Consider the following 26,688-nt stretch of genomic DNA (forward strand, 5'->3'; position numbering starts at 1 on the left):
CAAAGAGATGTTCCTTCCTCCCCTGCTCCACTCTGACCTGTTCTTGTAAACTCTACCAGTCCCTTCATCCTTCATGACCCCAGCTCCCCCATCTCCCACACCCACCCCATTATAAAATTCCCCATTCCCCACACAGGACCCAGCCCGGCTGCCATCTCCACACCATCTGCTCAATTAATATGTAGGATGACCGAAAAGGGCAGCACTCCTTGCATGTCCCCCAGGGAAATTAGGACATCTTGAGAGCTGTCATGTATGGGAGGCACAAGTAGACAAGGAGGAAGACAGACAGAGACAAGACAAAAGCTCATCAGGAGAGACAAGAAGAAAGGGGAAAACAAAGATAGAGGCGGCTGGAGGAAATGGCCTTAGGGACATAGCTTTGGCCCCATGTGGCTTGGAGAGGAGATGCTTGACCCAGCCAGAGAGAAGGGCTGGCTAGGGAGAAGCCTTTACGTAACTGAGTTTCTCAAGATGAACATGCAAGGAGACACTTAGGGCCAGAGAGCCCCATCTCCTTGGTCATGACACCCCTCCTTGATGGGAAAGGAAGGAGACAAAGATTAACAGGGGAGAAGAGCAGGTGGCGGGTGGTGGCTCCTCCCTGGGGCTGCTGATTTGAGTAATTGCTTTGCATGACTCTCTTGGGCCGTGGAAACAAACGCTTCTCATCCGCCTTAGAAGGAGCCTGTGAGCTTGTGGACCGAGGGGCCTCCTCTCTCCCACATCCACCGGATCCACAGGAGCAGAGCCCTCCCCTCCAAGCCTGCCTCCCTTACTTCTGTCTCTGTGGCGAGCTCTGCCCTTGGGCACAGCCTGGGACAGAAGCGTCATTGGGGTGGAAGCAATATGTTCACTCTGAACATATTCTCCAAGGGTGGTGGTGTTTTGGGGGTTTTGTTATTTTTGTTTCGTTTTCTTTTGGTTGTTGATGGTGTTTGTTTTTTGTTTTTGTTTTTTGTTTTGTTTTGTTTTGTTTCAGACAATAAGCTGCCCATGGCGTTTTTTTAGGCTATGACAAAAAGGCATTGGAGCAAACAGCATAAAAGAAAGCGTGTCGATATAAACACCTCTTCATTAGATGTGTAGCCCCACAGCCAAAAACAACACCTCTGCTCGCTCCCTTGCTGGTACCCAGGCCCAGACCCCCTCTTCACAGTTAGGACTGGCCTTGGGAAGAGATACCCAGGACCCTGTGGAAACTCCTGCTCAGGGAGACCTCCTCTGAAGAAGACTCAGAGATCTACAGTTCATCTGAGAGTCCCTGTATGAGAATCCCCATGACCAGATGTTGGAGGCAGAGAGGGGAAGACAGGCATGATCCCTGCATGTAAGTCTTTAGTCCTAGTGACCTGTCCCAGCAGTACAACTGAGAAGCATATACAAAGTGTGGCCCTGCCTGTGTCATGGGGCTATCCTGAGGACCAAATGGCATGCAGGCAAAAGGCTTCTGTTAATTGTAAGGTAGCTGGTGAATGTTCACTTGGCCACTCATTCCACATCAACTGGGCACCTCTTCTGGACCAAGGCCCTGGCCTAGAATCCCAGGCTACAGTGGAAATCCAGGCATGCCAAGGTCCTTGCTGAAGAGAGGAAAATGTAAAATGATCCATGAGGAAGCAGACAACCAAGTTCATAATGTGGGAAACAGCCATCCAAGTCCAGAATGTCCTAAGGCATTATCCATGACTAAATAGTGTGAGGGAGTGGCTACCACAGGTGAAATGAAACTTAAATGTGGCTACTAGGAGGAAGGGCTAGTACTTGTGAGGATCCTGTTTTATGGAAACCTTGAGACAATCAGGAACGTGTGAATCATGTGTGACGATTATGATGATTATGATGGGGCTGTGGTTGCTTTTTCCAAAAAGAGAAGAAGGGAGTCCTTATCTGTTAGAGATACACGTCTTCACTTGCAAGGTTGAGCTAAACATCTCGTGTTTGGGGGTTTGCTTTTGTGAACTTGGAGAAGAAGGAGAAGAAAAAAAAGACACCTACTAAGAAGGACTCCTGGTGGCTAACTGGGCTCAAATTTTTAAAAACAGAGCCTAGCAGCCATTTTTGCACAGGGACCTCTCCTGAAAACTGCACTTCACAGAGAAGCCTGCATTGAATTGCCTGCCTCTGCACTGAACCACTGGCCTTTGTGTTATATTGCCTGCCTGTACTCTGTGTCTGCCATCTGAGCTGGTCCTTATAAGGGTTTCCTGGAATCCTATTTCAACCAATGGTATTGAAGCTTTCCCCATGCAATCAGAGCTATGCAGTTCTGGCCAATCAGAGTGGCTCTATTCTAACCAATCAGGCCAGTGCCTTTTGGGCCAATCAAACTGCAAAGATTTGGAGCCCTCATTTGCATGAGAACAGACCAATCAGGGATCAGGGCCAGAGACTTCTGTCCATATCAGCCAGCTCCCCTCTGGCTAGCAGAGCACATTGTCCCTTTTCACCAAAGAAGGAAGTCTGCATCTCCCTGGCTGAGCCGAGTCTACCCAGGGCAGAGTGAAGGAGACCACCAAAGAGCAGAGCAAGGCTGTCTAGCCAGAGAGGGGCCTGGCCCCAGAGCTGTTTTCACAGCTATACTGTATTACTGTTGAGCTGGGCACCAAGTAAAATCTCCTTCTTCATCACAACCCAAATTGGGGATTTCTCTTGGCATTGAATTGGCACCAATGACCGTTGGTTGACACTTTAAAATGCTAAAAAATAAAAATGTAGTGCAGGGGGCAGGGGGGAGACAAATGAAAAAGAATAAGCATTGATAATTATTGAAGTTGGATTGTGGTTACATGAAGGTTGATTAAATTTTTTTTTTTCGGGGCAGACAATCATCAGGAAGTGTAATAGAGCAGAACAACAACCAGACTGCCCAGGGAGGAGCATTGAACCCAGCCGGCCCAGCGGAGGGTGCAGAAGGCAGGAGGCATGATCGGGCGGGTCAGCGAGGCATGAAGAGGGCAGAAGGGGCACTCCAGGCAGAGAGCTGGTGTGCAGAGGTGTGGATGCTCCACAGTTTTTATGAAGGTAACCAGTTCCCCTGGGTCCACTTGGAACTGGCCTGGTTTTAGCACCAAAAGCCCTGTGTCATGTCCCAGGAAACCGGTCTGTCGTGGGCTAACCCAGATGGCTGGTCACCAGTCCTTCCATCGGGGCGTGACACATTGGGCTAGCGGGTCAGGGGAGCAGAGCTGAGCTGGAGAGGCTGTGGCACTCTGAATAAGAGGCCGGGAGCCTCCCCCAGGCAGTCCTCATGCTTGCTCACGTCAATAGCCCCACTGCAGCAACAGCCCCTCTTCCCAGGACATTCAGAGTCCACTGCCCAGGGACCCAGCTGGCTTCTCATGCCCCCTGCTCTGTCCTGCTCTGGAGAAGCCGGAAAGCTTCTACCCTGAACACTTTCTCCTGGGCCCCAACCCCCCTACTTTGCATATCTACACTAATAAAAGAGAAACATGGTAATTGGTGTACGACCGCTACCCTTTTCATTGGCTAATCAGTGAGTATATGCAAATTAACTGTCAGCCAAGATGGCGGCCGGCAGCCAGGCACTGAAGCGAGCATGAGGCTTGCTTGCTGCGGCTCCAACGTTCCCCGCCTCACTTGCCGGCCTCTGAGCTACAACTCTAACCAACTATGTACTATGTTGCAAATAAGAAGGTAAACAAAACTCCAGAAACCGGCGGGACTGAAACCCAGCCGGACCGAAACATTGTATCCATGTTTTCAGCAGCGAGGCCTCAGAGATAAAGCTGGCCCAGAATAAAAAAAAAAGAAGAAGAAGAAGAAAATAAGGAGCGGTTGGGAGCTTTAGTCACTCGACACCCGGAAAACAGCCCTCAGCCCCTCACCCAGACTGGCCAGGACCCCAGTGGGGACCTCCACCCTGATCCAGGACACCCTTCAGGGCAAACCAGCCGGCCCCCACCCGTGCACCAGCCCTCTATCCTATATAGTAAAAGGGTAATATGCCTCCTGGCACCGGGATCAGCGGAGCAGCGAGGCTCCAGGCACCAAGATTAGCGTGACAGGGGGCAGCGCCCAAACCCCCTGATCGCCCTGTGGCTCTGTGAGTGACAGGGGGCGGGGCCACAACCTCCCTATCCGCCCTGCTCTGTTCGTAACAGGGGAAGACACCCCAACCCCCTAATCAGCCCTGCTCTGTGCCTGATAGGGGGGAGCTCCCCAATCCCCCAATTGCCCTGCGGCTCTGTGTTTGACAGGGTGCGGCACCCCAACCCACGCCCCCCCCCCACGGGCCCTGCTCTGTGCCTGATAGGGGGGAGCTCCCCAATCCCCTGCGCTGTGTGTGACACGGTGTAGCACCCCAACCCCCCCCCCCTGCCCCAATGGGCCCTGCTCTGTGTGTGACAGGGTAGAGCCATAACCTCCCCATTGGCCCTGCCCTGAGTGTGACAGGGTGCAGCGCCCCAACCCCCTGATCTGCCCTGCTCTGTGAGTGACAGGGGGGAGCTCCTCAAACCCCTGATTGGCCCCACTCTGTGAGTGACAGGGGGGAGCTCCTCAACCCCCTGATCGGCCCTGCTCTGTGCATGACGGGGGAGCTCCCCAACCCCCCTGATGCACCCTGCTCTGTGAGTGACAGGAGTCAGCGCCCCAACCCCCTGATTGGCCCTGCTCTGTGAGTGACAGGGGGCAGCGCCCCAAACCCCTGATTGGCCCTGCTCTGTGAGTGACAGGGGGCGGAGCCCCAACTCCCCAATCAGCCCTGCTCTGAGCCCAACCAGAGGCTGCACCTAGGGATTGGGCCTGCCCTCTGCTACCCAGGAGCAGGCCTAAGCCAGCAGGTCGTTATCTCCCGAGGGGTCCCAGACTGCGAGAGGGCACAGGCCGGGCTGAGGGACCCCTCCTTCCCCCCCGAGTGCACAAATTTTTGTGCACCAGGCCTCTAGTATACTTATATGTGTACATATATACACACATGTGTACATATGTACATGTATAATATATATATATATACATACATACATACACACACTATATGTATAGTTGTGCCTCAGTGCCCTCGGGAGATTGGTTCCAGGACCCTCGGATGCTCGAGTCCTTTATATAAAATGGTGCAATATTTGCATGTAACCTGTGCACACTCTCCTGCATACTTTAACCATCTCTAGATTACTTAGAAAACTTAACACAATGCGAATGCTGCATACATAGTTGGTACACTACATTGCTTAGGGTATAAGGGCAAGAAAAATGTCTGTACATGTTCAGCACAGATGCAACCATCGTGGGCCTAGCTCTGCACAGCACATGCCAGCAACAGTGCACCTTTTCAAAATATTTTTCATCTGTGGTTAGCTGAACTCACAAATGCAGAAACTGGATATGAAGGGTCACTTCCCCACCAGTGCAGTGATTTACATACAATATATAATATATACAGTATAAGTATACTCATTAAGCACTTACTATCCTCATTAAAAAAAACACTTCATTTTAATAAGGCTCAGAGAAGTTAATTTGTTTCAAACCAAATATGAGGATAGCAATCTACCTCACATACCCATCTCATAGGGTTTCCGGGGGAATGAATGAAGGATCCTATATAATAAAAGGCTAATATGCAAATTGTCCCCACAGGCAGGAGTTCGACCGACTGGGAGTTAAAAGTGCACTGACCACCAGGGGGCAGTGCGGAACATGGTGGCATTGGTAATGCGGTGCTGGCAGCGGGTGGCAGTGGAGGGGCTGCCGGCCCCGACGGGCCCTGAGGAGAGCGGGACTGTGCCGGGATGGTGGAGCAGGTGAGCCGGCAGCGCCAGGCTAAGGAGGGTACAAAGGGAGGTCCCAGCTGGTAGCCTCTGGGGACCCTACCTGTACCTGAATTTCATGCACTGGGCCTCCAGTTATGCATATAAAGTGCTTAGACTTGTGCGGGCCCTAGAGGAAGTGCTACATAAGGCTTTGTCTCACTGATGGCTACTTCTGCCACACCCTGCAGAGTGGAGAAAGCACAGGCATCTAAACTGAGGAGAAAAGAAATGATTTGACTATTTGCATTGCAAAATAATTCACCCCAGGCTCCTTCACAAGCCAGCCATCGGTTCAACAAACTGAGTGAGCATAAAGGCTGAGGCGCCCACAACAAAGCAAGCAACATCTTCGAAGCTTCCAGTCACAGTCTCTGGACTCGAGCCCCCTGAGCAGAGGCGGCTCAGGCTCCGCTTTCACAGAGGAGGACACAGGAAAACCACTCAGCTTGACCCCTCGCAGCAGCTCAGTGGACAGGCCGGCCCTGTTAGCTGTCTGCTTCTCTGGCCATTTATCACACATCAACCTCTGCAGAGCCTTCCCAGTCTGGAAATTTCCTGTTTGTTTCACAGACACGGAAATCAAGATGCCAGAGATGGAAGGAGCTCTCTCCCTCCTTAGTCCCTGTTTCCCTGATCACTCCTGGGGGAGCCTCCCCTACAGACCACAGGAAAGCCCCCAATGACTGTCCCCGAGGCCAGGACCTCCCTCGCCCGTGGCTCACAGCCAGTGAGCAGCCACAGCTCCTCCCTTTCCCCAGTTACCACGGAGAAGGGCAGGGCCAGCTGGTGCAGGATCTTGGACAATTTTGTTGGCTTCAGGGTACCCATCAGCATCTTGAGAATGGGCAACCAACACCTCGCACACAGCCCTACAAGCACAGTTCCAGAACTGTTCATAGCGATGGGAGTCCCTTCCCTACCAGTGCAGCGATGACCTTATTCTCTATCACCCTGATATGAAAGCCCACGGGGGAAATCAGGATGGGTGGGGGAAGCAAGGGTGAGCATGCGCTGTGCCCAGGTCAGAGCTGTCTGGGTGTGGGGTGTGAGGGGCCCTGTGCGCTCACCTTACCTTCTGCTGTGGACCCCCGGTATTTGCCACATGTGGTGCCCACCTATAGCATTGGGAAGTGCCCGGGGTTGCCACCTGGGAACCAAGGATGTTTAATACATCTACACTGTCCTCTCCAACATCCAGAACAAGCAGAGCTCCTGACCCCGTTGTCAAGGCCATCTGGGCAGCGCTGCAGAGCCTCTGAGGAACCCACCCATGCCCCACCATCCCCACCATCCCCACCACACACTCCACCGACCCAGAGGCTCCGGGCCTCCTGGCCTCTGAGCCCGGTCAGGAGAAGCAGGCCTGCAGGCATCGCCCTGATGCGCACTCCCCAAAACTCGAAGACACACTGCAGAGACGCTTCATTAATTTTTCACAAGATTCATCTGAGAGTGGCTGAGCAGAGCTCAGCGCAGCCACATCCCCGGTGCCTGTGCCAGCAGCCCGCAAAGGGTTAAGCCATTAGCCCATATCCTGGTGAGCTCATCCCCGCTGGAGCCTGCTCAGTGGCTGGACTGGCTGCACACCGGCTCCTGGGCCGGCCCAGGGAGGCTTGCTCGCCTGGGATGAAGAACTTGAACAGAAACTCATTGCTGGCTTCCTCCCCGTTCGAGCCGCGTGCGACTCCCAGGTCCCCCATCCTCCCCGGGGACAGCAGGACAGTAAGTAAGGAGAGCTTCGCCCCTCTGCCCTTCCTCCAATGTCCAACAGGAAGCTGCTTTTCACTTTGCTTTAGAATGTGTTGTCTTTGAACCGGAGTCGGAAGGCAAAGTGAATGACAGGCCGAGGAGAGGGGCCCTGGGAGGGGTGAGCGGCTGCCAGTCCAGTGAGAGTCCTGGCAGAGCGGTGGCAGGGGAGGGGCTGCCCGGCTGTGCACCTGGCAGAGGGGAGCAGGGCGGTGTGGCATCCAGCCTCCACCCTTGGCCAGCACTGGGGGCCGAGCTGGGCAGGGAACACAATTCCCAAACCTGGTCAGAGGCAGGAGCAAAACAGGCAGACGCTGACGAGCAAGATCACCCTCAGACCCCAGAGTGCACGGCGGGACTGAGACCCAGACAGCCTCCTGGGCATCCCACCTGGGCCTCAGCACCTCCCGCTGCAGGTGCCAGGCGCCCGGGAGGCGCCAGGAGAACAAAGTGCAGGGCTGGCTGGGGCATCTGCATCACAGAAAGGGAGACGGGCAGGAGCATATACACACGTGCGGGGTGAGCCTGCTGGGACCAGACCCCGGTGGAGCAGACGTCGTCACCTGAGCTGGTTTCCCACCTCGTTGCCAGGCAGGGCCTGGGCGCGGCCTTTGGAGAAGGCGCTTCCAAGAAGGTCTGTGAGCAGGTGGCAGATGGTGGCTGTGCCCTGGTGCCGGGCAGTGTATTCAGAAATGCCCTGGCCTCTGTTTTATCAGCGCAGGCACGGGCCCCACTCACCTTTATCAGAGAGCGGCGGTCACTGTGCGTCCTGTTGAGGGCAAGGCAGACACCAGCTGTGACAGCTTGCGGGGCGCTGTAGGGACTCCACTGGGACATCTCAGGAATTAAAACCAAACGACCTTGGGTCTCCCTCAGGAATAATAAGTCATGTGACCTCCACCCCTGCATCTGTGGCCACCCTGCCTTCTCCAGCAGCTGACCTGGGGAGCAGGGTGTACCCCCCACCCCCCTGCTCCAGTCCTTGCAATTCCCAGAATAGAGCGGCCGCTATCGGGGCGGGAAGCTTGGAAGGGACAGATAACACCGGCCCCAGCACAGCAGGGACGCTCCGATATCGGCCGCCAGAGACATGACAAGGATGCCAGTTAAATGGGAATTTCTCAGAAACAACAAATAAGCTTTAACATAAGTGTGTCCTGGGCTTTGTTTGGAATGTTCTCACACGAGAAAAGCATTCGCTGTTTATCTGAAACGCAAATTTAACTGGGCATTTTGTCATTTTATTGGCCAAATCCGGCAACCTGTTAATACTGATGGCGTTTCATCAGATTCAAGGGAGGAGGAGCTCAAGACGTGCAGACAGGGGGTGGCGGGAGGCTAGGAAGGAGGGAGTGGATAAAAAGAGAGGGAAGGCAGGGCTCCACCCTTGAGAGAGCATGGTAGATACGGTGCATAAAAGCCCAGGACTCGGGGTCCGGCCGCTCCGAGCCTCAGTTTCCTTATCTGGGAAATGGGAATGATCGTAAGAAGACCGCCCTCTTAGAGCTCTGAGGGTCACAGAGATGCGCCACGTGAAGGGGCTGCTGTGTCGGGCGCTGTGCGCTCCGCTGGATGATGGAGGCACTCGGGCCGCTCAGGCCCAGGCCTGCTGCTGCTCCTCTGGCGTCAGCTCCAGGCTGCAGCGTCAGCCCTCGCGTCTTCAGCAGCTCCACGCAGCAGCGCTAGGCCTAACCCCACCCAAGGCAGCCACGCCTGCCGTTCTGTTCACGGCCAGGGCCTGGCCCAAGTGTGTTCTCCATTTTCTTTGATTTGAAAAGAAAATCAAAACCGTCCCACAGGGGAGCAGGATAAACTGGAACAGACAGGCTCCAAAACTTCCCTCAGATCCTGGCTTGCTGCTCACCTGCTGAGTAACTCTGGCCAAGTCACTTAACCTCTCTGATCCTCCAAGCCTGCAAAATGGGGTACTAACCCTCCCTTCCTCGGCGCCTAAAGATTAGACGAGGCCACGTGGAAAGAGCAGGCAGCATGGCTCCCAGCCCATAATAAGAGTCTGACAAGTGGCAGTTATTGTTATTGTGGGACATGTCAACTCTCCCCAGTACAGTGTCTTCTGCTCATGAGGGGCTACTCAGGTAGTTGGAGACTTTGAGAATGTCAGCCAGAGGCAGCCAGTCTTGGTGAGGTGTCAGTTCATTAGAGGCCAAGGAGGGGAGGAGGAGGGGGCTGGCCAGCGGGTTCCTCCTGGCTCCTTACAGCTGCCTCTCACGCCCCCTCGTTAGCCCGTCCGGTCTTACCACCCTCACTGGAGAACAAAGGGCATCGTGGACAACTGGGTGAAAAGAAACAGGAGAGGTGGCGCTGACAGTGGCAATGGTGAGCCCTCCTGACATAGCTCCCCTGATTATTGACTCATTTAACAAGTGTTTGCTGAGTCCTGGCCTCAGAAAGGCACGGAGCTGCCTACTGGAGAGCATGGGAAGCCAGGGAAGCCAGTCCAGCCCAGCCCAGCCCAGCCCCTCGAGGAGTCTGGGAGGGAACAAGGGCTTCTGGTCCTGTGAGGACAGACACCAGGCACATACGGTCACCTCGATGGCAATAGTTCACTTACTGCACTTCCAACTGCCATTTCCATGAAGTGGTGCCTTTCAGACACTCAAGAATCTACCAGAGGGAAAAGTATTCCCTCCTCGTTATCCCGGACACTCACTGTGGCTCACCAGCTTGCATGCTCCACACACCGCCAGACCCTGTGTTGGAGGATGAATACATGAGTGTGTCAGCAAAAGCCAGTTTCCCTGCCAGCTCTCTCCTTTCTCATTTGGGACATATCATCGCCTCATTTCTCAGAAATCCTGGTGGGTGAGTGAATGTGGCTGAGCGAGGACGTGTGCATGCCTTGAGCTCCCCTGTGGAGAAGGACACGTCTGGATTGCCTGTGAGTCCGTGCCCAGCAGAGGATAGCACACAGGCGTTGCTTGACAAGTGTCTGTGGCCGTGCTGGTGAATGCTCTTAGCTGGGAGCGGAATGGCGACCTGGGAACACAGGTACACACAAACACTGAACCCATATAAGTAGGCAGGCTCTCCAAGTAAGCTGGCAATTACAAATACACAGACAAGTAGACCAGTGATAACAAGATTAGGGGACAGTTCCATGGGTTCCTCCCTTTGGATGTGTTTCTTTGCCTACCAGTCTTTGCACTGTCCAGGCCCCTCTGGCTCCCTGAAAGTCTGTGTTTTCCTTCAAGGAATGGAATCTGTCCAGATTCAAGATAGAAAAGGTAAAATTCTTGTCATTCTTGCCCCTCTTTTCTCCCCCTCTGCCTCCCTCTCTCCTTTGTCCATTTCCATCTTCATCCCATCCCCATTCCCACCTCCATCTCCATCTCCATCTCTCTCTCCATCCCCATCCTCATCTCCAAACCTATCCCCTTCTCCACCCCCACCTCCATCTCAATCTCTACCTCTATCTTCATCTCCACCTCCATCCCATCCCCAGCCACAGCCCTGTCCCCAGCCCACCTCCATCTCCATCTCTATATTCCCACTTCATCCATCTCTATCCCATCCCCATCCCCATCCCCACCTCTATCTCCATCTCCATCTCCATCTTTTATCCTCTGTCCCCAATTCCCAATTTCTCTAAGATGCATCTCTCTTCCTTTCAGAATCTCCTCAGAATCAGTTACACAGTCTTTCCCATAAGAGCCAGGTGACTCCTCAACCTACAGATTTCCCTTTAATGTCTCAACCTTATTCTGAGGTCACTTCACCCCACCCATACCCTTACTTTCCTTTTCTGGTGTAAGATGTTCCGTGCCCACACCCCTACCCCGGATCCCCATGTTTCATCATATGGCTTCAACCATTATCAACATTCTGCCATCTTGGTGTAGCTATACTTCCAACTGCTCCCCACCCTGACCCACCCAATTATTAAGACTTTTACAGTTATTTTTTCTGGGGTGTAATTTACACCCATAGAAATGCACAAATTTTCATGTATCAAATTGACAAATAGCTCCTCCATGTATCCCACATTAATATCAGGAAATAGACATTTTCATTCACCTCAGAAAATTCCAGTGAGTTTCTCCCCACAAAACTCCCCACTGTTGGGAGTTTTGTCATCTTAGACTAGTTCTTAGAAGGTTCTAGAATGTTGTGTAAATGGAAACATCTATAATAATAAAAGCATAATATGCTAATTAGACCAGACAGTCAAACAACCTTCCGGATGACCTTTCTGGACAAAGCTGGGTCTGCGAGGGCCAAGGCAAGCCGCCGCGGCTGCGAGGGCCGAGCCCCTTGCACGAATTTCATGCATCGGGCCTCTAGTATAATATATGTACTCTTGTACGTCTGACTTCTTTCACCCAGCATGAGACTCATCCATGTTATGTGTGTATCCAAAATGAGTTCCTTTTTGTGGCTTAGTAATATCCGATTGCATTGTTTATCTTTTCTTTTGCGCATGGACATGCGGGTTGTTTTCTGGTTTGGGCTATTATGGGTAAAGCTGCTATGAATACTTAAACTAGTCTTTAATGGACATGGGTTTTCATTTTTCTTGTATAAAAAAAAATCTAGTAATGGAATTGCAGGGTTAATGGGTAGGTGGGTGTTTAACTTCATAAGAAACTACCAACCTTTTTCCAAAGTGGCTACGCCATTTTACATCCCCACCAGCAGTGCACGAGAGCTCTCGTAGCACAGCTCACTGTTCGGGATTATGAGATTTTAAATTTTAATTATTCCAGTGAATGTGTGGCTATATCTCATTGTAGTTTTAATTTGCATTTTTTTCTGTTGAATATCAATTTCAAGCACTTTTTCTTGTTCATTTATTTGTCTTCCTTTGAAAAGGGCTTGTCCAAATCTTTTGCCCATTTCTTAAATTAGGCTGTTAGTGTTCTTATTAATCAAATGTAGTAGTTCTTATGTATTCTAGATACAAATCCTTTAACAAATACATATTTTGCAAAAATTTCCTCCCAGTCCATAGCTTGCCTATTCATTTTCTTCTTAGTCACTTTTAATGAGTTTTCAATTATGCTGAAATCTAAATTATTGATTTATTTTTTTTCTGTCTTGGTTATTGCCTTCTCTGTCCTGTCTAAGGAATTTTGCCTGCCACCAGGTTATGAAGATATTTTCTTCTAAGAGTTTTATAGTTTTACATTTATGGTCAAGTCATGTCTGTGATTCGTCCTGATTAATATTTGCTGGTCATGTGAGGTGGGCTAGTCCCATTTCTCCCCATGTGAACCTCCCGTGGTTCTAGCACCATTTGCTGAAATGACTTTCCCTTCCCCGTTGAATTGCTTTGGTGCATTTGTCAAAAGTCAGTTGTCTTGGGTTACCGTGTAGCTTGCTGGGCTGGATGCTAGAGACAGCAGCCTGGCTTCCCACAGGTCTGACTATAGACAGCTTGGCTTCCTACAGGTCTGACTACAGACAGAGCCTGGCTTCCTACAGGCCTGACTATGGAAGCAGCCTGGTTTCCTACAGGCCTGACTATGGAAGCAGCCTGGTTTCCTACAGGTCTGACTACAGACAGCAGCCTGGCTTCCTACAGGTCTGACATACAGACAGCAGCCTGGCTTCCTACAGGCCTGACATACAGACAGCAGCCTGGCTTCCTACAGGTCTGACTATGGACAACAGCCTGGCTTCCTACAGGTCTGACATACAGACAGCAGCCTGGCTTCCTACAGGTCTGACTATGGACAACAGCCTGGCTTCCTACAGGTCTGACATACAGACAGCAGCCTGGCTTCCTACACATCTGACTATAGACAGAGGCTGGCTTCCTGCTCTGGTGTCTGTAGAGTAGGAGTTGGTTTCCTGGGCTGGTTGCTGCAAATTGTGGGTCAGAGTCCTATTTTTATACATAGTTTGACCATCATCTATTTGCATATTCAGCCTCTAATTTATTATAAACATTTGCAAACCTACATACAAGTAGGGATAGCAATATAGTGAACTTCCATACATCCATCATCTAGATTTAATAATTTTATTTTGTCATATTTGATTTAAAGTTTGGTATTTTCATGTGGATCATAGCATCACAATATGTTATCCCTATATGTTGTTTCAAGAAGCATCTAAATATTTATAAAGATGTTTTCTTATGTGTCCGCAATATCATTATCATGCTGAATACAAATTTTAAATCCTTAATGTCATCCAATATCCAATCCATATTCAAACTTCCCCAAAAATATCCCAAAATGTCTTTGTATCATTGGTTTGTTCTAGTCAGAATCTAAAGAAAGGGACATATTGCATTAAGTCATATCCTTTAATTATCTTTGTTTAAACATTTTATTGATGTTTATCATACAGACAGGAAAGCAATCAATTAAAAGTCTGCAGCTCAAATAGGACACACCCATGTCACCAGCTACTATCAAATCAATACTCAGAACCTGCACCCCCAAAGTCTCTATGCACCCCTGCTTTCAGACACTGCCCCACCCCCCAAGGGTAACTACGATCCTAACCTCCAATAACATCAATCATCTTATAGCATTTTGAAGTTTATTTAAATGAAATCTCATTTTATGTCAATGAAAATGTGTCTGGCTTGTCTTGGTCAGCCTCCTGTTTGGAGACTCCTGCATGGTTTTCTGTGGGGAGATTGTCATTCTTTCCTACCTATGGCCGCATAGTCCAGCCCAGCCCACCAGCTGCAGGTGCCCATTCCTAGCTGCGTGCAACAAATAAGTTCCACCCACTGATCTGCCTCCTGACTCTCCAAATGTGGCCTCCAGGGAAGTAGGACATATTCTCCCTTTGGAAATTGATGCCCAAAGGGCTGAGCCAACATTCAAATCTGTGGGTAGTCCAGGGGGCCCCGCGTCTCTGGCCTTCCACTGTCTCTCACCTGGAGATCCTTACCTTAATTACACCTGCAGAGACCCTTATTCCAAGTTAGGGTCACATGCTGAGGTTCTGGGTGGACAGCTGAGTCCACTGCAGGTGACTAGGGACCCATTCAACCCAAGGCCCAAAAACTTAATCCAAACTCGAAAGCATGTCTCTTCCCAGGGAACCGGCTCCCAGGTGTTGCCGGGTCCCTCACAGAGAGGCAGCGTCAAGGCCAAATCCTCCAGCAGGGCCAGGCTGTGCACCCTGGGTCACTGTTGGGTGGAGGGTGAGTAAACTCAGCCTTGGCCCTGAGGCAGTTTGCAAGCAAGGATGGAGAGAGGGAGGGAGGGAAGGCCAACCTACCTAGGGCACTGGTTCTTCACCAGCTTGGTTTTGCCCCCCAGGGGCACTCAGCAATGCCTGGAGATGTTTTTGATTATCATGACTGAAGTGGGGAACCGCTGCTGAAAGGTGGGTAGAGCCCAGAATGTTACTAACTACCCTACAACGACAGGACAGTCCCCACCACAGAGTTATTGGCCCAAACATCACTAGGGCCCTGTTGAGAAACCCTGGTATCAGAAAAATATAGAATCTTTTAGGATTTTAATAAAAAGTTATAAAACACATACTGCCGCCAGGGGGTGATTTCCAGGGAGCCTGCATTCTCAGAATTCACCTGTGATTCACCACCCGTGGGCCTATCTAAAGCAGCTTTAGAAGTCTCTCAGCCCAACCTCTTCGCGAGACCGATGAGGAAACAGGGACCAAGAAAGACAATAATTTTATCAGCAACAGGGCCTTCTCTTAGTCGCCTGGGATGTGTCACACACTCAGCAGGGTTTTGGGAGAGATGATAGTCACTCCACCCCTGGGAGACAGATACTCTGTTATCCGTATCTCCTGCGTGCCGCTAGCAAGCCTCAGGGTGGCAAGTAACCTGCCCAATGTCCCAGAGCTCAGAAAGGCAAACTGGGTTCAAACGCAGTCTTTCCAGATCTTTCTGTCGCATGCGGACACTGCAAGTAAGTTAAGTGCTTGCCGGGCCTGTGAAGGAATGATTCTTCCCAGTACAGTGTTCATTCCACGGCCACACCCTGCCTGCCATTCACTATCCCACGGACACACCTCTTCCTGAGTGAGTCCCCTAGGTTTATTTTCAGTCCTCACCTGACACCCGAGGGCATGTTTTTCATTGATTTTTTTTTTCTTTTAAGAGAGAGAGGAAGGGGAGGTAGAGAGAGAGAAAGAGAGAGAGAGAGAGAGAGAGAGAGAGAGAGAGAGAGAGAGACATCAATGTGAGAGAGAAACATCACTGGGCTGCCTCCCATACATGCCCTAACCTGGGATCAAACCCACAACCTACGTTTGTATCCTGACTGGGAATCAAACCCACAATCTTTTGGTATACGGGAGGACGCTCCAACGAACTGAGCCACCTGGCCAGGGCAGTAAGTAAACTAAGTTAAAAGTTCCCATTTGGGGGATTTCATGGGCCATTAGAATTTAGATGATAGATGATAGCTAAATAAATGTGGATGATAGATAGAAAGATAGATAGATAGATGATAGATAGATAGATAGATAGATAGATAGATAGATAGATAAATAATAGATAGGCAGACATCTGCACAGGCTAGTCAACCTTTTAGCTTGGCAAATACAGATACTAACAAAACTAATGATCATCTTCCCTTATGGCCATTTCATAAAATGAAGCATTGCCAAACAAGGAAGGAAGAACATAATCTCAGAGTAAAAATAGTCCTTTAAATTAAATAAATGTAACACTATGGAAACCAACAGTGACCTTATTTGCCTGCTGTATGCTGAGTCACTGTTCAATTACTTATCTACGGCACTCATCTTCAGGAAGAGGCTAGTTTACTGCAGAATGAAGCCCCACAGTGAAAAAATTCAGACGTTGTCAGAGTTGAGGGACCCTTCGGACTCATCCAGACCAGTGCGCTCTGGGCAAGGAGCCTTGAGTCCAAAGACCGTGGCCTGAGTCCTAGCACAGCCGCAGAGGAAGTGGGGGGCTGCGGCCTCGCCCCTGAACCTCTCTGCGCCTCAGTCTCTGCTGTTATAAACTGTGAATACATTAATGACCTCCTCACAGGGATAAAGAGCATCCCTCCGCCAGGCAGTCCAGCAAGGCCAGGCAGTCCCTCCGCCCCCCTCAGCATCCAGGAACCGCTATCCCTGGCAGGGGTCCCATCCCCAGTTGCCCGCTTCCTGTTCATGATGCAGTGGCCACCTCACACCCCGAGGGTAGCTCAGGGGCACAGCCCTTCCTCCTTCAGCCCAGCTCTCCTCCAGCGCCATGGAAAACGGCCAGATTCCCCATTATAACCTCTGCAGCATCTGAGCAGCGAGCCCTCTGCTCCGGGCTTTGCCTGCAAAGCGGTGGAAATGGCGACCCAGAGAAAACCCTCCTGAAGGTGTCAGACTGCCCACCTAAGGAACCAGGTGGCAATGACCAACACAAGGCTCCTGGCTTAGATTTCCTAATACGCCTGTGACCCCTCTCCTGCCCCAGCCCACCGGGGAAGAGGTCACTTTAAAATGACTGCTTAGCTTTGTAAATATTCCTCGGGGTTGAAGGGAGGTGAACACCTGTCTGCACTTCCAAAGCACGTCATCCTACTTCTCAGTCTTTGGAGGCAGCAACCCAAGCTCCTCCTCCAGATGAGTGTCTATGAATGAACACCACATGCTGAAGGCATGGCATTTTCATCATTCCCCCTTCCTCCCTGCCTCAGGGGAGGCGCCTACACCTGCTGCTCTGGACAGGGGGAACATGTGCTTTGGGGAGGGGGGAACACTACCCTGTGGTGGTTCAGGGGGTGGATGTTGAGGGGATTTGCCTGAAATTAACATTGTAGGAAGTGTTGACGGACAACCCAGTCACTAAAGGGACGGACCGTCTATGGAAGTGCCTCGGTAAAGAAGAAACTGCAGGTGCAGAGGGCTGGGGCTTGGGACCCACCGCTGCAGACACCATCTCCTTGACCCCAAGCTGTCTTTCACCAGGGCTGGTGCCACAGTCTCCAAAAATGCACCCCGCTCCCTATTTGGGTCTGGCTCTCACTCTGTTTGGGGTGGGTCAGGGGGACCCATTGTGACTGGGAAGAATAGGCTACTTTCTCTCCCAATAAACTTTTTGTGTGATGAGAAATCTCCCCCATCCCACTCACAGGAGGGATATTAGTGACTGCTGGTTTGAGTGGGGCTGATGAGGTCAGAGGCCTCTGGGAACCTGGCGGAGGAGGGGAGAAGACACCAAGGGCCAAAGGCAGTTGGAGGAAGGAGAAGAACAGAGGCTGGAGAGAGCGCTGCTTGGGGAGCTCCTCCCAGGCAGGCAGGGGCCCTGCAGGAAGCAGTGAGAGAGGCTGTGGATCCAGGATACAGAGGGGAGAGTGGCCGGCCTGGTCCCCCAGCGCAGCACACCTGAGAGTGCCCAGGGAGGCACCAGGCTCCTCCGGGAAGAAGGGAGTGGGTATAGCAGTGTTGTAAGGAAAGCTGGACTTGTTGTTGGTGACCAGTGGACGGGAAGAAGGGAGGGAGAAAAAGGAAAGAGGGAGGGGGCAGTGGGAGGGGGGACAGAAAGGAAGTTCTTCGTTCTCTCCCTCATTTGATTAAAGCTGTACGGAATCTCAGTCTAGGGCACAGCACTGCCCCGGGCCCTCTGGAGATCATGCAAAGAGGAGTCGGGGCGATCACGTGGCGATGACCTCAGGAAGGGTGTCTGGACTCTGCTGGCCTCCCCTTCCTCCCCCACACAGAGGGTGTCTAATACCAGGAGAGTGTCTAAAAGCATTCATCTCTTATTGACTTGCAAACCTATAGGCATTTGCACTTGAACCCATCCTTTCTGATCATGGACTGAAAAGGTTTAATCCCACCTTAATGGCGATTGAGCCAGCGTGGCTCTGGGGGAATATTTGGCAGGTGAGTGTTGCCTCTCAGCAACTGGCATTGCTCTGCACAGGTGACCACCTGCTTCCCCATGGGACTGGGGGATGAGAGAGCTCTGGTGACTGAGAGGTACACTGATGGGCTCTAGGTGAGAAATTGGAATAGGCAGTTGGGCTCGCTCTATACCAGTGGTTCTCAACCTTCCTAATGCCTCGACCCTTTAATACAGTTCCTCATGTTGTGGTGACCCCCAATTTCATTGTTACAAATTGAACATAATTAAAGCATAGTGATTAATCACAAAAACAATATGTAATTATATATCTGTTTTCCGATGGTCTTAGGCGACCCCTGTGAAAGGGTCGTTCGACCCCCAAAGGGGTCGAGACCCACAGGTTGAGAACCGCTGCTCTATACCCTTACGGGCCTAAGAACAGGAAGGTGGGAATCTGATGTGATTCACACAGGCGGTGGGAAAAGGGGTCTTTTAGATGTTAAAGGTCACACTGAACTGGAGGCATCACTGTCCTGTGCTGACAGGGCACATAAAATCCCAGGCTGCAGTAAAAGATGGGCTCCAGCCGGTACGTAGCCCGTGTTGTCAGAGAAGAGCAGACTGGGTTTAATCCGACCTTGTGGTCACTTGCCTCCCCTCTCTGAGCCTCAGCTTTCTCATCTGTAAAATAGGATGCTTACCTCCCAGGGGTGTTGTGAGGTTCCAGTTTGATGAAAGAGTGTTTAGTGCAGAGCCTGGCACTAGCAGACACTACACCTGTGCGTGCGCACACACACGATTATGTATTAAGGATCACTACTCTAATGGACAAATGATACCCTTTGTGGAGGGCTTGCAATATGCTAGACATTGTTCCAATGCATGACATGTCTTAATTCATTGAACCCTTTTGAAAACCCTACAAGTGGTAGTATTATCCCATTTTATAGATAAGAAAATTGAGGCACAGAGACATTAAGCAACTCACTCAAGATCACAGAGCTAGAAAGCTATTGAGTCTGAAAGTAAGATGCCAATCAGTCAACTGTTGATTTTGTTGGCTTAATGGGCACTGCTGTTCCCAGTTTTAAATACTAAAAACTTGATTAGATGATATAATATTTATCTCTGGCAAGAAGAACGCATACCAGCTTGAGTGGTTTCTATTTTATGTGGCTCTCATCTGATTTTCCTTTGGCTTCAGCACAAAAGCCCTGTCTGACCCTCCACTGAGGCCGGGCTGGAGGCGGATGCTGAGAGCAGGAAGGTGTGTGACGAACCCTTTGGCTTTGCCCTTGCTTCCAACTGCTGCAGGTCCCACATGCCGGGTCCTGAGGAGCTGTGACGATGGAGGCTCTCCCCAAAGCCCTGGAGGTCGACGAGAAGTCCCCTGAATCCAAGGACCTGCTGCCCAGCCAGACTGCCAGCTCCCTGTGCATCAGCTCCAGAAGTGAGTCTGTCTGGACCGAAGCCCCCAGGAGTAACTGGGAGATCTACCGCAAGCCCATCATCATCATGTCCGTGGGCGGCGCCATCCTCCTCTTCGGCGTGGCCATCACCTGCTTGGCCTACACCCTGACTCTGGGTATTATGAGCCTTAAGGTCCTTAAGATGATAGGGCCTGCGTTCCTGTCCCTGGGACTCATGATGATGGTGTGCGGGCTGGTGTGGGTGCCCATCATCAAGAAGAAACAGAAGCAGAGGCAGAAGTCCATGTTCTTCCAGAGCATCCGGTCCTTCTTCTTAAATCGCTGATGGTGGCCTCCCCTGCTGGCCTCCCCTCGTCCTGCACCTCAACCAGGAGGAGGAGATCTGATGACCAACATCCAACAGCCCATCGCCTTGGTGGTGGGGTTTGCCATAAAGTGATCCAGGCAAGCCCACTTCCAGGATCTGAGGGAAAGAGAGAGCTCGGGACTCCACCCTCCACGTAGTGAGGACGCATTGCTGGATGCATCCATTTAGTGTCTTATCACCGATGCTCCCCTAGATCCTGCCCGCAGCCATCCCCTTTCATGGCTCCCATTCCCTGTCATGCATTCAGGAGTCACTCAGCTAACTCCCTCTGCCAAGTGCTATGCATGTTGGGAAATTCCTTGGGGTGGGCTATGCCCCAAGGAGAGCCTCATGTTTACAGAGCTGAGTGCCTGAGCTAGATTCACATTTGCATCCTTCTAGAACCAAACTGACCAACAGTGGTCCTTCAAAGAGGGGAGAGGGGGCTGACTTCTGACCCCTGGGTTTGCCAGCCCGGCTCATGGGTGAGATATTGACTTGCATTTCAAGAGACCAGACAAGTCACGAGTATCAAACATTCCAAAGAGTGAACAGTGAAGGAGCTGGGGAAGCTATGACCCTCTGGACAAGCTGGGTCAGCCAGCCGAGGAAGTTAAGTCTCAGTTACACAGTATTCACAGAGTCGGTGGGGTGTGCTAGCAGTGTCACAGTTTCTCCTTGACCTTCTGACTTCTTCTCCTTGACGACTCTCCCCTATGAGCTTGCCAACAAGCCAAGGACAAGTGCATGTGGCCCTAACATCCTCTTTGTCCCTACCCTTGATTCTAGAACAGCAACGATGAGCTTCGGAGGGATTCTATAAGATTGCTCTCTCCTTCACCACCATTTAGAATCAAAACTAAGAGGACAGAACTCCACATTTGAATGGTCTGTAGGTTTCCAGAGAAGGAATTCAGTTTCAAAAATCTGTCTCCCTGCCCCCACCCACCAAAAAAGCAAACATATATTATGGGCCAGGCCCTGGGCTGGGAGCAGACAGACACATTCCTGCTCTAGTCTTCTTCCCAAAATGTGAGATACAGCCCAGCCAGCAGGCACTGCAATACCCTGGGCTGTGTACTTGATGGAGAAAGGTGGGTGGGTGTGGCAGCAGGAGGGGGCATCTAACCCAGACTTGAGAGAGGACATAGAGGTTGCTGGAGTCCCCATCATTCAATATGGGAACAAAAGGAAAATGAGAGCTAGCAAAGAGGAGGAAGGAGCAGCATCTAGGGCAGCAGGAACTGTCTTTGTAAGCTGGATGGGGGCGGGAGCATGAGAACATTTAGGAAACTGCATAGAAACTCTTCTAACCTCCCAAATGTTGCACTTCGCCCTTCCTTGTGGCTGCTTCTCCCCCAAGTGCCTCAGGACAGCTCTCCTAGGACACACCGAGGGCCTCGGGGGTGTGTGGGAGACTGGAAGGGGGTCTCCTGAGGGCCTGCCAAACAGACAGCACCCACGTGGAAGGTGCTCCCAAGGCCAGAGACCCTCAGGTGACAGACGAGGAGGGGTACCTGAGACAGGTTGCCACCACGCCGCCCTAGGTCAGGCCTGGGCCAGTGGAGAGCGCTGATAAGGAGCTGGGAGGGAAACGTGTCCTGCCCTGCACTCAGCCTGGGCTTGAGCTGACTCCCTTCACTCCTTAGTCTTCTGGCCTCCTGGTCACCATGGCAAGCTTTCTCTCAACAGACCTCCAGGCATCTCTACCTGGTTCCCTCTGCATCATGGGAAATTCCATGAAGGCAGGTACCTGTGACATGAGGGCATCCCATACCCTTCCTACCTAAGGAGCCAGAGTTTAGGGAGCTGGTGGCCTTTGAGCTTCACCCAGAATGGTCATGTCGTTCATTCAGTGTGGCTGAGTCCTTTAGCCCATCTGGCTCCCACCAGATTCCCCATGTCCTTGACTTCTTCTTGTCCCAGCTTGCCCTGTCCTCTGAGGGAAAACAAGAGGGTGGTGCTAGGTCCGCACGGTGAGCAGTGTGTTTATTCCTGCTTCCACTCCTGCAACACCGTCAGTCATGACGCCCCACCCGCCTGCCCTCCACACCTCCAGGGGGTCAGGATCAACCCTGGGGTGTTGCAAGTGCTATGTCACTAACTGTAGTTCTGGTTCCCCCAGTGACCGGCTTGCAGATCATTTCCTTTCTCTGACGTGAAGGCAGGTTCAGTAGCGGCCCTGTCATGTCATTCCTACATTCCTTGATGCTTTCTCGCAGGGGAGCAAATGCGGTGGTGGTCTCCCAGGTAGCTCAATGGAAATCCACACTCCCTGTGTCTTGACTCATCTGCCCGAAAGCTGGTCGTCTGGGCAGAGCTGTGGGAGGAGGCCCCAGGTGGATGTCACTACCACCATGTCTTAGTGGAAAGAAGTTTGGGGACAGCCAGGACTCTAGAAAGTGTCCAAGCTCTGGACTCCCCTGCAGTCTGCAACGATACTTGCCCACATTCCCTGCTCCTCAAGCTAGTTTTTCAGACAGGAAAGCCCTGAGGACAGCTCCCCAAGCGTCCTGCAACCCCCTTGAGGTCCCCTATACAGCTGTGGGCCTAGGAGCACGCCAGCCTCACACTAAAGGGTTTTGCCAAAGCCTCACCCTTGGAAGCCTGAGGTATGGGTGTGCCTGGCCTGTGAACGCAGCCCAGGTCAGATGCCGTGTCTCTGACCAAAGCTCCACCACATGACCGCGGTCATGCCCGCGGGTCGGAGAAGGGCCAGCATCCCCGCGCTCAGCCAGCTGGATTGCATTATCCCCCATCGCTCTTCTCCCCGGAGAGTGCAATTGAATCTGAGGCCTAAAGGAATTGATGTCATGTTGAATTGTATTCAACATGCTCCTTACCAGTGAATTCTACTTCTTCTATTTAACAGTGTCTGCTGTTTCATTCTGCTCCACCAGAATTCCTGGGACTGGGTCCACTCATTCATTCTTCCAAGCTGCCCCTCTCATCACCACATGTCTGCTCCCCGACCCGGGAGCTGCCCAGGAGAAAGGGGCTGGGTGGGTTTCATGCATGGTTCCTCGAGGCCTCACAGGAGCTGATGACCCTACTCTCCATCCCATCCATCCAGTAGGGAGGCCACAATAGAGGCAGAAAGGCAGCTTCCGAATGAGTCAGTGGTCCAGGGTGGGGCAGGCAGCACCCGAGCCAGCCTGTCACTGTCCCCGGGAACAAGCACAAGGGTGGCAGTTCAGCTCCCGGGCTCCTCATGGCCTCCTCCTTCCTCCTAAGCCCCACTTTCTCCCAGCCCAGCCTCTCTGCCCCTCTAGGTCTGCATCCCGACTCTCTTCACTGGGCTCCCACCAGATTCCCTACGTCCTTGACTTCTGCTTGTTCCAGCTTGCCCTGTCCTCTGAGGGAAAACAAGAGGGTGGTGCTAGGTCTGCACGGCGAGCAGTGTGTTTATTCCTGCTTCCACTCCTGCAGCACCGTCAGTCTTGATGCCCCACCCGCCGCCCTCCACACCCACCCATCGTCACTATCTCCACCCGCCAAGATCGGAGGCCCCTGGAAAACTAACCCAGAGCCCCAAGCGTGTCTGTATTAAATGTGGACCAGGGAGCTGCCTGAGCATGGCGAGGCCTCTGGGGGACACCTCTGAGTGCCAGGGGGCTTGGGTAGTGGGGAAGGCGGGGTGGGGGGTTGTGAGAAGGGGCAGGAGGAGAGAGGTAAGAGGCACCTGGCAGAGACATTCTGCAGTGGAGTTGGAAGAACAGAGGAAGGGCCCGGCTGGAAAGAATAAACATTCCGTGGGTGTTTACCACGTACGAGGGGCTGCTCTAAGTACTCTACGCATGAACTCACTTAATCCTTTCCAAATGCCCGGGGCCTGGGGTACCACCACCATCATTCCCCTTGACAAGTGAGTAAGTGAGGCACAGGGACACGGAGCTAGGACAACACCCAGCCAGGACTGAATCCAGGCAGCCTGGCTCCACAGGCCACACCCCTTACCCCACCCAGTCAGCCCTCCAAAGGCTTCTGAGGGGGAACAGAAGCGCTAGGGTCATGGCAGGGCAGGACAAGTAAGAACGGAGCTGGGGTTGAGGGACAGGCTGGGAGGATGAAGCAATCGGAGGCCCAGAACACCACCCTGGAAAGTGGCCAGGAGCCAGGGGGACACAAGGAGGCAGCAGCCAGGCAGACCCAGCATTCTGAGGGGCCAGCACCCAGCGGGTGGCATTCACATAGGTTTCGCTCCCCCCACATCCAGTCCTTTTTAGCACAGTTTACAGAGAAACAACCACAGCTCAGAAAAGTAAGGAGCTTGTCCCAGGTCTCACAGCCCATAAGCAACCGATCAGAGATTGAGGCCCAAAGCTGCCTCTGAGGTCCCATGTTCTCATCCCCTGAACTCCTGGTTTTCTGCCACGTGAACGGTCAGAGGCAGGAATGGGGGTCTCCAACCACCAGCACGAGTGACACCGTCAGAGGCGGGGGCCTTGGTCCGGCCTTTGTCCCACAGGCCAGACTCTGCTGCTGACCAGCAGGAGGCTTTGGAACTGCCTGGCCCTGGCTACTGTGCCTTTCCATCACATTGTAGGCCAAGTTCATAACCCCTCAACAGTTCAAGGTCACCTCTCGCGGGAGTACCCGGAACCAGACAGCAGTCAAGATCCAGTGTCATTTCTCAAGGGCTTGGAGCTGCTGGACTCCAAGTCTTCCTGCAGGGAGAGGTGCTGTGGGACATTTGTCCTATTCCCCATTTTTCAAAAGACCCTCCCTGCCCCATTCAAGACGAGAGAGGAGTCACTGATGAGCCTTGGACCTGGCCTCCTAGACCCTGCTAAACCAAGTCGTCGTATATCCAGGTCCTACCTCCTGCCCCATCGGGACCCTGAGCCTGTGGCCAGCTCCTGTCTGAGGATTTCATCTACGCAGACTGCACACAACGCCGGGGGCCACCCCGGCCCACCCAGCCCCTGGCACACGTCTGTCCGGAGACCTTGCCATCGAGAAGCAGCAGTGTGGTCTGTCCTTTTCCTGGACGTGTCTCCCTGTGGGTCCTTCCCTAGACCCCTCTCTCCTCCCTGCTCTCCTGCTCCAAACGGTTCCTTCCGGGACCAGGGCTCCAGTTGTTCTGCGTGCTGGTGACTCCCCATCGATCCTCGGTGTCTAAATGCCTGTTAGAAAATGTGTCAGCTTCCTGTGGCTGCTGTAAAGAAAATCATCATCAACGTAGTCGTTCAAATTAAAAAATAAATTAAACGTTGATTTAAAATTTAGTGTCCAGTTTATGACCTTATCATTCTGGAAGTCAGAAGTCCAGAATGGATCTCACAGGAGGCACTCCAATCGAGATGTGGGTGGGGCTGTGCTCCTGCTGGGGGCTCCTGGGAAAATGGGCTCCTTGCTTTTCCAGCTTCTAGGCTGCTACACTGCTTGGCGGGCGGCCCCCTCCTCCACCTTCGGAGCCAGCAACCACATCAGTCCGACCTCTGCTTCCGTCACTATGTCTCCTTCTCTGACTCTCCTGCTTTCCTTAGAAGGACCTGGTGGTCCGGCTGGGTCACCTCAATAGCCCTTGCCCACCTCCCCACTTCCAGAGCCTGGTGTTAGTTCGCCAGGGCTGCCACCACGTGTATCACAGACTGGGTGGGGACTTCAACAACAGATACTGGTTTTCTCACCGTTCTAGAGGCTAGAAGTCCAAGATCAAGGTGTCGGCAGGGCGTGCAGACGGCCACCTTCTCCCTGCGCCTTCACATGGCCTTCGCTCTGTACACGTCTGTGTCCTAATTCCCTCTTCTTATAAGGACACCGGTATGTAAATTGGTGCTCACCAGTGACCTCATTTTAACCGAATTACCTCTTTCCAGGCCCTGTCTCCAAATACAGTCACATTCTGAAGTCCTTGGGCTCAGCACTTCAGTGTGAATTTGGCGGGGGACACAATTCACCCCTTAACTTAATCACACCTGCAAATTCCTTTTTGCCACGTGAGGCAACTTATTCACACATTTCAGGGATGAGGACGGAGACATCTTTGGGGCGGGGTGGGGGGGGCACTATTCTGCTTGCCACAAAAACCTTCACCTTCAGACTTCCAGCAGCTTAAACGCAACCTGCCCCAATGGAATCCCCCCCACACACACACTCACACACACACTTCTCCATCACCTGCCGTTCACCAGCCTTCAGCAAGCTGCCCCCGCCAGAATCTGGTGTTCTGGGGAAAGTGTCAGAGACTACTGCTTCCCTGTCTAATGTCCTCCCTCCCATCTTTCCTGGGAATAGTGCCTCCATTTTATTGGAGGCAGCAATATGCTCAGCTAAACTATGATATTCCTCGGTCTCCCTATGACAGGAGTTGACCCATGAGATTCATATGAAACTCATTGTTGGGGGGGGGTGCGCGGTGGGACAAGGAAACTCCCCATCTGCCAGAGCTCTTTCCCTCACCCCCTTCTCTGAGTGCAGACACCATGGGTGGGACCATGTTGGGACTGTGGACAGATCTTGAGAATAGCAGCCATTGCCCAGGAGAGCATAGCAGGGTGGCGGGGAAACTCCTGCGCCCCGGGGGCATCTGGGGAGCCACTGGACTGCCTGGCCCCATCTCCCACAGGAGGCAGAAACAAGCCCTTACATTAAGTCACCAGTGGTTCAGGTCTGTCACTTGCAGCCAATATAATT

General features: G+C 52.2%; 1 protein-coding gene and 1 long non-coding RNA gene across 4 annotated transcripts in view; one reads left to right on the forward strand and one right to left on the reverse strand.

Annotated features, from left to right (window-relative positions):
• LOC138994189 (uncharacterized) overlaps window positions 1–8,298 on the reverse strand; it is a 27,553-nt gene extending 19,255 nt beyond the window's left edge. The window contains exon 1 of one of the 2 annotated variants that reach the window (XR_011468401.1): window positions 8,259–8,298. This is a non-coding gene — a long non-coding RNA (uncharacterized lncRNA). Of the gene's footprint in view, window positions 1–8,100; window positions 8,188–8,258 lie in introns of those variants that run through there. The other variant, XR_011468400.1, reaches the window with a different exon arrangement.
• Window positions 7,383–25,228, forward strand: PIRT (phosphoinositide interacting regulator of transient receptor potential channels). Of its 2 annotated transcripts, none has more exons than XM_070393920.1 (2): window positions 7,383–7,500; window positions 19,588–25,228. In XM_070393920.1, exon 2 carries the CDS (start codon window positions 19,621–19,623, stop codon window positions 20,026–20,028), a length of 408 nt encoding a protein of 135 aa, XP_070250021.1. In that variant the 5' UTR covers window positions 7,383–7,500; window positions 19,588–19,620; the 3' UTR covers window positions 20,029–25,228. The 2 variants fall into 2 exon arrangements, with proteins under 2 accessions (XP_070250021.1, XP_070250020.1); XM_070393919.1 differs by having other exon boundaries at window positions 7,383–7,496.
• Window positions 25,229–26,688: the final 1,460 nt, after the last annotated feature.

Source organism: Myotis yumanensis, unplaced genomic scaffold, assembly GCF_028538775.1.
Source record: "Myotis yumanensis isolate MYYU_CA2020_CCGP unplaced genomic scaffold, mMyoYum1.0.hap1 SCAF_16, whole genome shotgun sequence".
Lineage (NCBI taxonomy): Eukaryota > Metazoa > Chordata > Mammalia > Chiroptera > Vespertilionidae > Myotis > Myotis yumanensis.